The sequence below is a fragment of the Gobius niger genome, assembly GCF_951799975.1.
Source record: "Gobius niger genome assembly, contig: SCAFFOLD_99, whole genome shotgun sequence".
Classification (NCBI taxonomy): domain Eukaryota; kingdom Metazoa; phylum Chordata; class Actinopteri; order Gobiiformes; family Gobiidae; genus Gobius; species Gobius niger.
The window spans coordinates 31,159-45,000 of record NW_027639065.1 but is presented as its reverse complement, the minus strand read 5'-3'; the positions used below and the strand labels follow the sequence as shown (position 1 = coordinate 45,000).

The following is a 13,842-nucleotide window of genomic DNA, read 5'->3' as shown; positions in this document are numbered from 1 at the left end:
GTAGTAGTAGTTGTTGCAGTAGTAGTAGTTGTTGTAGTAGTAGTAGTAGTTGTTGTTGTAGTAGTAGCAGTAGTAGTAGTAGTTGTTGTAGTAGTAGCAGTAGTAGTAGTTGTTAATGTAGTAGCAGTAGTAGTAGTTGTTGTTGCAGTAGCAGTAGTAGTAGTTGTAGTAGCAATAGTAGTTTTTGCTGTAATAGTAGCAGTAGTAGTAGTTGTAGTAGTACCTGCAGTAGTAGTAGTAGTACCTGCAGTAGCAGTAGTAGTAGTTGTAGTAGCAGTAGAAGTAGTAGTACTTGCAGTATTTGTAGTACTCTTACTGACCTGAGCAGATGATCTTATCCGTGATCAGAGGCTTGTCTTCCTGGACGTTCCACTGGGAGAACTTGCAGAGCCCCAGATGTTCCTCTGAGCCGCTGCACTTCAGATGCTGCATCCAGAAGGTGGCGTCGACGGGGAGGAGAGTGCTCTCGTTCCCCCGAGGTTCTCCACAGAGGGTACTCTTACAGGCTACTCTCTGCTCGGTCAGGTTCAGGCTGGACGAGCCCACGTAGCCCCAGCTTCCCTTATGGGAAACCTGCATCAGGTTCAGGTCAGTCATTTCAGAGCGAGAACCTTCTACAGAAATGGTTTCCACTGTTCCTTCACCATGAAATCTCTCCTCAAGCTTCACACAACACCAGAATGAGTGAAAACATGTTTTTATAATTCATTATTATGAATAAAACTGCAGCACTCAGGCCTTTATGGCAGAAATGGAAAAGTGTCGGGGTGTGAATACTTTCCAAATGCTCTGTAAATAGTGATCGTTTAATGTTTTGCTTGTGGTGTCCCCCAGGGGTCAGTGTTGGGGCCGAAACTGTTCAATATTTATATTTTTAATGTTTCCCAAACTTGTTGCAGATGATATTGATATATTGATTATCATAAAGAGCCTGTAGATTCTCTGAACAAGGAACTAAATACAATAAAGAAGTGGATTAACAGGAATAAATTATAATGAAAAAGTAAAGCAATCTAAAAATAACCATACATTTAAATTATATAGCTTTAAAAAAATGTGTGTCTAATTTCTATTTTTATATGGTGTTTTGCTATAGATTATTTTTACTGAAATGACAGTTTTTTTTTCCACATAATTGTCAGAAGTTAAACCAACGTCAGAACCTTTTATCAAAAATGTCTTTATGAAAGAATTTTTACCTGTAAAAGTCCGTGACATGGATTAGAACCGTTGATCAGTTTCAGTCTGGGGCGATCTGAAACACAGCGGGTCAAATGTATAACAGATATATAGGAGAGAGTCAAATGTATAACAGATATATAGGAGAGAGTCAAATGTATAACAGATATATAGGAGAGGGTCAAATGTTATAACAGATATATAGGAGAGAGTCAAATGTTATAACAGATATATAGGAGAGAGTCAAATGTATAACATATATATAGGAGAGGGTCAAATGTATAACAGATATATAGGAGAGAGTCAAATGTATAACAGATATATAGGAGAGAGTCAAATGTATAACAGATATATAGGAGAGGGTCAAATGTTATAACAGATATATAGGAGAGGGTCAAATGTATAACAGATATATAGGAGAGAGTCAAATGTATAACAGATATATAGGAGAGGGTCAAATGTTATAACAGATATATAGGAGAGAGTCTAATGTATAACAGATATATAGGAGAGAGTCAAATGTATAACATATATATAGGAGAGGGTCAAATGTATAACAGATATATAGGAGAGAGTCAAATGTTATAACAGATATATAGGAGAGAGTCAAATGTATAACATATATATAGGAGAGGGTCAAATGTATAACAGATATATAGGAGAGAGTCAAATGTATAACAGATATATAGGAGAGAGTCAAATGTATAACAGATATATAGGAGAGAGAGTCAAATGTTATAACAGATATATAGGAGAGAGTCAAATGTTATAACAGATATATAGGAGAGGGTCAAATGTTATAACAGATATATAGGAGAGGGTCAAATGTATAACAGATATATAGGAGAGAGTCAAATGTTATAACAGATATATAGGAGAGAGTCTAATGTTATAACAGATATATAGGAGAGGGTCAAATGTTATAACAGATATATAGGAGAGAGTCAAATGTTATAACAGATATATAGGAGAGAGTCAAATGTTATAACAGATATATAGGAGAGGGTCAAATGTTATAACAGATATATAGGAGAGGGTCAAATGTATAACAGATATATAGGAGAGAGTCAAATGTTATAACAGATATATAGGAGAGAGTCAAATGTTATAACAGATATATAGGAGAGAGTCTAATGTTATAACAGATATATAGGAGAGGGTCAAATGTATAACAGATATATAGGAGAGGGTCAAATGTATAACAGATATATAGGAGAGAGTCTAATGTTATAACAGATATATAGGAGAGAGTCAAATGTTATAACAGATATATAGGAGAGAGTCTAATGTTATAACAGATATATAGGAGAGAGTCAAATGTATAACAGATATATAGGAGAGAGTCTAATGTTATAACAGATATATAGGAGAGAGTCAAATGTTATAACAGATATATAGGAGAGGGTTAAATGTTATAACAGATATATAGGAGAGGGTTAAATGTTATAACAGATATATAGGAGAGAGTCAAATGTTATAACAGATATATAGGAGAGAGTCAAATGTTATAACAGATATATAGGAGAGAGTCAAATGTTATAACAGATATATAGGAGAGGGTTAAATGTTATAACAGATATATAGGAGAGGGTTAAATGTTATAACAGATATATAGGAGAGAGTCAAATGTTATAACAGATATATAGGAGAGAGTCTAATGTTATAACAGATATATAGGAGAGGGTTAAATGTTATAACAGATATATAGGAGAGAGTCTAATGTTATAACAGATATATAGGAGAGAGTCAAATGTATAACAGATATATAGGAGAGAGTCAAATGTATAACAGATATATAGGAGAGAGTCAAATGTATAACAGATATATAGGAGAGAGTCAAATGTTATAACAGATATATAGGAGAGAGTCGAATGTTATAACAGATATATAGGAGAGAGTCAAATGTTATAACAGATATATAGGAGAGAGTCAAATGTATAACAGATATATAGGAGAGAGTCAAATGTATAACAGATATATAGGAGAGAGTCTAATGTTATAACAGATATATAGGAGAGAGTCTAATGTTATAACAGATATATAGGAGAGAGTCAAATGTTATAACAGATATATAGGAGAGAGTCAAATGTACAACAGATATATAGGAGAGAGTCAAATGTTATAACAGATATATAGGAGAGAGTCAAATGTATAACAGATATATAGGAGAGAGGGTCAAATGTTATAACAGATATATAGGAGAGAGTCAAATGTTATAACAGATATATAGGAGAGAGTCAAATGTTATAACAGATATATAGGAGAGAGTCAAATGTATAACAGATATATAGGAGAGAGGGTCAAATGTTATAACAGATATATAGGAGAGAGTCAAATGTATAACAGATATATAGGAGAGAGTCAAATGTTATAACAGATATATAGGAGAGAGTCAAATGTATAACAGATATATAGGAGAGAGTCAAATGTATAACAGATATATAGGAGAGAGGGTCAAATGTTATAACAGATATATAGGAGAGGGTCAAATGTTATAACAGATATATAGGAGAGAGTCAAATGTATAACAGATATATAGGAGAGAGTCAAATGTATAACAGATATATAGGAGAGAGTCAAATGTATAACAGATATATAGGAGAGAGTCAAATGTATAACAGATATATAGGAGAGGGTCAAATGTATAACAGATATATAGGAGAGAGTCTAATGTTATAACAGATATATAGGAGAGAGTCAAATGTATAACAGATATATAGGAGAGAGTCAAATGTATAACAGATATATAGGAGAGAGTCAAATGTATAACAGATATATAGGAGAGGGTCAAATGTATAACAGATATATAGGAGAGAGAGTCAAATGTTATAACAGATATATAGGAGAGAGAGTCAAATGTATAACAGATATATAGGAGAGGGTCAAATGTATAACAGATATATAGGAGAGAGTCAAATGTATAACAGATATATAGGAGAGAGTCAAATGTATAACAGATATATAGGAGAGAGTCAAATGTTATAACAGATATATAGGAGAGAGTCAAATGTATAACAGATATATAGGAGAGAGTCAAATGTATAACAGATATATAGGAGAGAGAGTCAAATGTATAACAGATATATAGGAGAGAGAGTCAAATGTATAACAGATATATAGGAGAGGGTCAAATGTATAACAGATATATAGGAGAGAGTCAAATGTATAACAGATATATAGGAGAGAGTCAAATGTATAACAGATATATAGGAGAGAGTCAAATGTTATAACAGATATATAGGAGAGAGTCAAATGTTATAACAGATATATAGGAGAGAGAGTCAAATGTATAACAGATATATAGGAGAGAGTCAAATGTATAACAGATATATAGGAGAGAGAGTCAAATGTATAACAGATATATAGGAGAGAGTCTAATGTTATAACAGATATATAGGAGAGAGTCAAATGTATAACAGATATATAGGAGAGAGTCTAATGTATAACAGATATATAGGAGAGAGTCTAATGTTATAACAGATATATAGGAGAGAGTCTAATGTATAACAGATATATAGGAGAGGGTCAAATGTATAACAGATATATAGGAGAGGGTCAAATGTGTAACAGATATATAGGAGAGGGTCAAATGTATAACAGATATATAGGAGAGAGTCTAATGTCATAACAGATATATAGGAGAGAGTCTAATGTATAACAGATATATAGGAGAGAGTCAAGTGTCATAACAGATATATAGGAGAGAGTCTAATGTATAACAGATATATAGGAGAGAGTCAAATGTATAACAGATATAAAGGAGAGAGTTAAATGTTATAACAGATATATAGGAGAGAGTCAAATGTTATAACAGATATATAGGAGAGAGTCAAATGTTATAACAGATATATAGGAGAGAGTCAAGTGTCATAACAGATATATAGGAGAGAGTCTAATGTATAACAGATATATAGGAGAGAGTCTAATGTTATAACAGATATATAGGAGAGAGTCAAATGTATAACAGATATATAGGAGAGAGTCTAATGTATAACAGATATAAAGGAGAGAGTTAAATGTTATAACAGATATATAGGAGAGAGTCAAATGTTATAACAGATATATAGGAGAGAGTCAAATGTTATAACAGATATATAGGAGAGAGTCTAATGTATAACAGATATATAGGAGAGAGTTAAATGTATAACAGATATATAGGAGAGAGTCAAGTGTATAACAGATATATAGGAGAGAGTCAAATGTTATAACATATATATAGGAGAGAGAGTCAAATGTTATAACAGATATATAGGAGAGAGAGTCAAATGTTATAACAGATATATAGGAGAGAGTCTAATGTTATAACAGATATATAGGAGAGGGTCAAATGTATAACAGATATATAGGAGAGAGAGTCAAATGTATAACAGATATATAGGAGAGAGAGTCAAATGTTATAACAGATATATAGGAGAGAGAGTCAAATGTTATAACAGATATATAGGAGAGAGAGTCAAATGTTATAACAGATATATAGGAGAGAGAGTCAAATGTTATAACAGATATATAGGAGAGAGAGTCAAATGTTATAACAGATATATAGGAGAGAGTCAAATGTATAACAGATATATAGGAGAGAGAGTCAAATGTTATAACAGATATATAGGAGAGAGAGTCAAATGTTATAACAGATATATAGGAGAGAGTCTAATGTTATAACAGATATATAGGAGAGAGTCAAATGTATAACAGATATATAGGAGAGAGTCTAATGTTATAACAGATATATAGGAGAGAGTCAAATGTATAACAGATATATAGGAGAGAGAGTCAAATGTTATAACAGATATATAGGAGAGAGAGTCAAATGTTATAACAGATATATAGGAGAGAGTCAAATGTTATAACAGATATATAGGAGAGGGTCAAATGTATAACAGATATATAGGAGAGAGAGTCTAATGTTATAACAGATATATAGGAGAGAGTCAAATGTTATAACAGATATATAGGAGAGAGTCAAATGTTATAACAGATATATAGGAGAGAGTCAAATGTTATAACAGATATATAGGAGAGAGTCAAATGTTATAACATATATATAGGGTTAATTTGATCTAAGGATTCATTTCCCAGTAATTTACTACATTATTTTAAACATTATTTTATTGATTATTTTTCAGCGCAAACTCAGACGAGACCAAACGGAAAGAGTTTCCTCTCCCTCACTGTGTTTAAAGTCTTGTATTTAAAGTATTTTTTGTGTGTGTCTCTGTGACGGCTGTGAAAACAAATTTCCCCCTGTGGGACAATAAAGGTCTATCTATCTTATATTTAAAGTCTTGTATTTAAAGTATTGTGTTTAAAGTATTGTATTTAAAGTCTTGTATTTAAAGTCTTGTATTTAAAGTATTGTATTTAAAGTATTGTATTTAAAGTATTGTATTTAAAGTATTTAAAGTAAATTATTGTATTTAAAGTATTTAAAGTAAATTATTGTATTTAAAGTATTGTATTTAAAGTATTGTATTTAAAGTCTTGTATTTAAAGTATTGTATTTAATGTATTGTATTTAAAGTATTGTATTTAAAGTATTGTATTTAAAGTATTTAAAGTAAATTATTGTATTTAAAGTATTTAAAGTAAATTATTGTATTTAAAGTATTGTATTTAAAGTATTGTATTTAAAGTCTTGTATTTAAAGTATTGTATTTAATGTATTGTATTTAAAGTCTTGTATTTAAAGTATTTAAAGTAAAGTATTGTATTTAAAGTCTTGCGTTTAAAGTCTTGTATTTAAAGTATTGTGTTTAAAGTCTTGTATTTAAAGTCTTGTATTTAAAGTATTGTATTTAATGTATTGTATTTAAAGTATTGTATTTAAAGTATTGTATTTAAAGTATTTAAAGTAAATTATTGTATTTAAAGTCTTGTATTTAAAGTATTGTATTTAAAGTCTTGTATTTAAAGTCTTGTATTTAAAGTATTGTATTTAATGTATTGTATTTAAAGTATTGTATTTAAAGTCTTGTATTCAAAGTATTTAAAGTAAATTATTGTATTTAAAGTCTTGTATTTAAAGTATTGTATTTAAAGTCTTGTATTTAAAGTCTTGTATTTAAAGTCTTGTATTCAAAGTATTTAAAGTAAATTATTGTATTTAAAGTATTGTATTTAAAGTATTGTATTTAAAGTCTTGTATTTAAAGTATTGTGTTTAAAGTCTTGTATTTAAAGTATTGTATTTAAAGTCTTGTATTTAAAGTATTATATTTAAAGTATTGTATTTAAAGTATTATATTTAAAGTATTGTATTTAAAGTATAGTATTTCATTTCATTTCATTTATTTATTTCATTCAAAAGTGATGTTATGCAATCAATAAAACCGCCAAGCCAACAAAGTCTTGTATTCAAAGTATTTGAAGTAAATTATTGTATTTAAAGTATTGTATTTAAAGTATTGTATTTAAAGTCTTGTATTTAAAGTCTTGTATTCAAAGTATTTAAAGTAAATTATTGTATTTAAAGTATTGTATTTAAAGTATTGTATTTAAAGTCTTGTATTTAAAGTATTGTATTTAAAGTCTTGTATTTAAAGTATTGTATTTAAAGTATTGTATTTAAAGTATTTAAATATTTATATTAATATTTATTATTTGTATTTTTTACTGTCCTTTTCATGCGGCACTTTGTTGTTTTTAATAGCGCGTTATAAAGAAAGCGGATTGTTTTTTTTTGTATTTATATAATTCATTTTCTACAATTGAAAGTTAAAGGTTTACTTCGCACATCTCCTTTGTTTTAAACAGGTGCGTAAGAGAAGGCATAAAGGCCAAATATAGAAAAGGAAAAATCTCTCGCACACTACAACTGAAAGTTAAATTACTTTCTATTGGTCTGTTTGTACAAACTTATGTTCTGAACTGAAAACTAAACCAGAGAAACTTTTATCGCATTGTCACTGAAAGTACAAACGAGGATTTGTATTTATCTTTTGGGATGTTTTTGCAACATGAATGAAAAGCTGGTAAAAACAGAAAGAACAGGTCGTCTCAAATGGAAATAAAATAATACATTAGGATCAAAACTAATACTACAGTACATTATTTATGCCCTGAATGAGCCTGATAAACATAATCATCCCGACGCCCGCGAACAATTACAGAACGACAAAAGCAGCAGATCTGAAGTAAAAAATACACAAATATGAAAAAACATTAAGTAAGTTTGGGAAATTCCGTTTGTCTGTTTTCAATACTTAAATATATAATTACTACAGTAAAGTCGTAAATCCCTCACAGCTTCTCCGTTCAGTTGTCATTTTACAAATACATTTTAAATAATTCGGGAAAGTTGTTTAGTTTTGTTGCAGTTTTTGGCTCCGACACAGATTCAACTTCCTCCTTTTGATTTTAAATTTCATTCATTAAAGTTAAACTCGAGTTTGTAACGTCGTCGTCGAACTCAGACCTGACGATGTCGACCAGAACTAAACCTTCAGACGTCACGATCCAAAGGTTTATGTTTTAATGCCGCTGCTGTTTATATTTTATTATTCACTTAACACTGCAGTTATTTTTTTATTTTCTGTGTCGTCTGAAAATAACATTTAAAATCTTTTTTTTTTTTTTTGCATTTTTTTGTAAATTGATACAAACACAAAATAACGTCTGTTTTTTGCTCAGTGACAAAGCGGCAAAACATTGTTGTACCTTGAGCCCGAGCCGCTGGAGGAGCCGTCAGGAGCAGGAGGAGCAGAGGCCACATCTCGGCAGGTCACTCAGCGCCGAGGAGCCGCCGACGAGGCGCCGAGGAGCCGCCGAGGAGCCGCTGACGAGGCGTCGAGTGGAGAAACAAACCGGTCCAACCCTGTGGAAGAAAGAACAGGGTTTCGTGGCCTTTAAAGTCATTAAAAACATTCAGGCAGATTCACAGGAGCATTAAATCTACATTTCTCAACTCTTTATTTATTTCTATGTGTCAAAAACACAAGACTCTGATCTAAAACCCACTCCCGCTGTGTCCGGTTTAGTTTTGAATATCAAAGTTTCCCATTATTTCTGTTTGATTAAATGCTTACAAATATTTCAAAATTAAATATTCCAATATTTTTTGAGTTTGTGACATAAAAAAAAATAGAATCTACGCTTTAAAAGGCACTTAAAGCATTAAATTTGACTTAAAGAAGGATCTGAAATACTCTTTATTTACTTTTACCGACTTTAAAAAGCTAAAAAAACTAACTGTGTGGAGAAATTAAAACATCATGTTAATAAAGCAGTTTCTCTCAGATCAAATGTTTTTCCACCTCTACATTTTTCCACTTGTATTTAATATTATATATAATGAGACTAAACATGAATTAAGAAAAGCGGCTCTTGGATTAGATCTTTAATCTCTAAATCTGAGCTGCAGTGAATCAGGAAATGTACATTTTTAAACATTGCAATATCTGTGGGGTCTGCAGATGATGTCCCCGTTTAGTCTCTGGATTCAGTTTCTCTGCAGCGTCTCCTTTCAATCAGTTATTCAATATCAGTTATTTATTATCAGTTATTCATTATTATTTATCAAAATGAAATGTTGTTACCTGTCGCTGGAGCCGAGTGTCGTCCAGACGAGACAAACACAGACTTTATCACAACCCCCTCCCCCTGATACCCTCCCCCTGATGCCCTCCCCCTGATTCCCTCCCCCTGATTCCCTCCCCCTGATGCCCTCCCCTCCCCCCTGATGCCCTCCCCCTGATGCCCTCCCCTTCCCCCTGATGCCCTCCCCCTGATGCCCTCCCCCTGATGCCCTCCCCCTCCCCCTGATGCCCTCCCCTTCCCCCTGATGCCCTCCCCCTGATGCCCTCCCCCTGATGCCCTCCCCCTGGTACCCTCCCCCTGATGCCCTCCCCCTGATGCCCTCCCCCTGATGCCCTCCCCCTGATTCCCTCCCCCTGATGCCCTCCCCCTGATGCCCTCCCCCTGATGCCCTCCCCCTGATTCCCTCCCCCTGATGCCCTCCCCCTGATGCCCTCCCCCTGATGCCCTCCCCTTCCCCCTGATGCCCTCCCCCTGATTCCCTCCCCCTGATTCCCTCCCCCTGATTCCCTCCCCTTCCCCCTGATGCCCTCCCCCTGATGCCCTCCCCCTGATGCCCTCCCCCTGATTCCCTCCCCCTGATGCCCTCCCCCTGATGCCCTCCCCCTGATGCCCTCCCCTTCCCCCTGATGCCCTCCCCCTGATGCCCTCCCCCTGATGCCCTCCCCCTGATGCCCTCCCCCTGATGCCCTCCCCTTCCCCCTGATGCCCTCCCCCTGATGCCCTCCCCCTGATGCCCTCCCCCTCCCCCTGATGCCCTCCCCCTCCCCCTGATGCCCTCCCAGGTAATTCCCCTGCAGGGGGCGCTTTAAGCAAAACATACATTAATCCCATGTTTCTGTTACAGAAAAGAGCGATTCGAGTGGCCAGTGGAAGTGGATACAGAGACCAGACCAATCCTTTATTCATACGACTAAAAACACTGACATTTTGTGAATTAGTAGAGTTTAACCTTTTAAAAACATGTATAAAGCTCATCTGGAAAGTTAACAAATAATCTACAAAACAGATTCAACAAGAGAAAAAGCAGATATGAACTAAAAGGTACTGAGGTTTTTACAACACATTTGTTGTGCAATGTCCCTGTCAAATAAATAAATAAATAATAATAAATCAAAACCCGGGTTTCAATCGGCAGCAAAGGAAAGATGTTTCTCGCTCTGTGGAACAGTCTCGATTGTAAAACGTTGAAGTCCATTGATGTGTTTAAGAAGTAAAATTATCAATGTTACAAACATATGACACTGCGGAGCAGCAGATCAACTTTATTTATGTATTTTGTGTTTTGTGTTTTGTGTTTTGTGTTTTGTGTTTCGATGTCTTGGACAAGAAAAAAAAAGGAAAAGAAAAAAGACGGCTGCATGAGACAGTTTAACATTTAAAGGAACAGGCCACCGTTTTTACATACTGAGATAAACTAACTAATGTTCAATTCAATATTAATTAAACCCTCAATTTTTTATCACTTTAAGGTTTTTTATTGATTCAAATCCAAAAGTCTTTTTTATTTTCATTCCACAATATTATGTTGTGGCTAACGGGGAAAATACAAAGGAAATTATGAATTTGCAGAGTTATTAAATGGTGAAAAATGTGGGCTGACATTTCTAGAATAATGATAATTGATTTAATCAAAGGCCTTTTGCCTTAGATCAAGGTTTTCATGATGACGATGGATTATGAACATTTAAAGACTTAAAGACAAATTCTTGACAAAAAATATTTTCCTATGACATACAATGAACTGAACAATTTATAAAAAGCACCAGGACATTGTCTTTGTATGTCTTTGTATGTCTTTGTATGTCTTTGTATGTGCACTATGGCAACAAAACCCCATTGAAAACCCATACTCATTTCTAGCTCTCCCAATCCCTCCTGCACATCAGCACCAACATATATCATTCAGATTCTACGTCTACCTTACATCGCTAAATACACATTTAGGTGAAAGCAGTGCAGAGGTAGTTTAGCTGTGTTTACAACATACTCTGTGGTGGCAAAAATACATTTACTCTTCATCCAACAGCCAAACGTCAGGAGCTTCATCTTCATCGAAACCTAAAGCCGTGTTTGGTTCTGGCGAGTGTTGAAGCGTCTGCGGCTCCTGCTTCCACGTATCCCGAACACTGTCACACTACAGGGCAATATGACTAAAAATCAACATCACCATAACCATATCTGATGATATAATTGACAATGGACAACATTATATTTACATGATTACATTATATTTTATATTTTACAGTGGCTCCCAAAGAATGGGCACTCCACCAGTCTTCCTTTGTTCTGTTCATCCTTATACACATTTTTATCTTGTCTCGAGTGTTGATTGATTATTTTATATTAATTTATCTGAAGATTGTGGATCTAAATGTGTAGTAGTTTGGGATGGTAGTCGGTAGTACTGAAAATCTCAAAGCGTATTGACTGGATAATTTGCAGCCTATATGCCAGTGTGAGACCTCATTTGAAAGCCAAGACTTTCTAGTTTCTAAAAATATGTTTGAGATCTGTGTGAGTGAAACACAACTTACATCATAGTTGCCGTTCTTAACCCTCAGGGTTAATTAACCCTAACCCGAGCTCCCTGATCGGGCGGCAGGAAACAGGTTCATTAGGCCCAGGCATTAGGCCCAGGCATCAGGGCCTCCTGTGATCGTATAGAGTGCAAAAAACGAGCACGGAGCACTCGCCTCCTATCAAACATGCACTAACGCACTCCTCTCATCATGCACGTCCCGTGCACATACATATATAATGCAAAAATTAACATTGTAATTGTACAGAGCCCATAAAAGTCAAAGGGCGACTGGTCACTGACAGGCACGAATAGAACAGTAGCTACAAAGCAGCAGACAGGTGTGTGAAGCTGCTGGAGCCTCTGGAGTCTCTGAACATGAAGGTGTCGGACCCTCCAGAGGCTGCAGATGTGCATGAACCTTCTATCCGGCCTATATATTGAATTTGTGCTTGACTCTGTTATTCAGAATATTAGTTCATAAAAGTGTGATACGATCTGCTCGAACCCGGGGAGTTTTCTGTGAAGCTTATCTACACACACAACACACACACACACACACACACACACACACACACACACACACACACACACACACACACACACACACACGTCTACATTGGGGCATCAGGACGTGAAAACCACAGCCCTCATAAAGTTGCACAATCAGCTTAACTCACAGCTCGCTCCGCTCAGAGGAAACGTTACAAACTGATCTAAAACTGATCTAAAACTGACATTGTAAATATGTTCAACACAATCTGAAGATGTTCGGCTAAAGAAGTAAACATTTGAAACACGTTTGTTTCACTAAACGCTGTAAATCTAAAAGTTCTTTATTTTCTGAGCGCTTCCTGTCGATTGGATCTGGACGTTTGGGCTGAACCGAGGAGGTTTGGTGGCGTCAGATGGAACAGAGATTAGACTCAGTGGAAAGTTTTATCTCGCCGCCATCAGCAGCGTCTCCTCTGCGTTTCACGCTCTGCCGTGACCTCCTCTTCTCACCTCAGCACTTTCATCTTAGGCTTTATTTGACTCAGAGGATTTATTTCATTATGCGGCTCATAACTGGGGTGCGTGAGTTTATTACAGCAAAGTAAGCAGATTTACAATGTAGATGTTTCCTATTAAACCAATACATCCTATGAGCCTAATTCAAACACATGAATGAATGGATTAAACTCATAGGGGAAATACTCTGAGCGCGAAGTGCAGCTGAACAGACACATATTGAGGATATACAATCATTGATCAGAATAAAATAAGATTTTGCTGCTTTTTGTGTTGAATGTGTTTTGATGCGACTTGTGAAACATGGAAGTTTTTGTCTCCCTTGAGCTTCCATTGTGAAATGCTTGGCCTGTCACAGTTTGCCATAAGAATTAGGAAAGAAGGGCCAAAACACAGACTGATTTAATGAAGATAAGTGGAAAAAGTCCAAATAAGAAACTGACAAAACCCCAAATAAAACCAAACTCACAGACAGGACATGAAGACAATGAACTGACAAAGAACAAGGGAAACACAGGGGCAGAAATACACGAGGGAAGTGGCACAGGCGAAACTCATGAGGGCAATGAACACGAGGGAAATCAAACAGAATCACATTAAAAA

General features: G+C 34.8%; 1 protein-coding gene across 1 annotated transcript; it reads right to left on the bottom strand.

Annotated features, from left to right (window-relative positions):
* Window positions 1-312: 312 nt before the first annotated feature.
* LOC306982947 (CD5 antigen-like) lies at window positions 313-8,965 on the bottom strand (the record flags this gene model as incomplete). The annotated part of the gene is made up of 3 exons (XM_079583391.1): window positions 8,832-8,965; window positions 1,200-1,255; window positions 313-573 (listed from the first exon to the last, which is right to left on the bottom strand). The coding sequence occupies exons 1-3, from the start codon at window positions 8,884-8,886 to the stop codon at window positions 313-315; spliced, it is 372 nt and encodes a 123-aa protein (XP_079439517.1). The 5' UTR covers window positions 8,887-8,965.
* Between the last annotated feature and the right edge of the window lie 4,877 nt (window positions 8,966-13,842).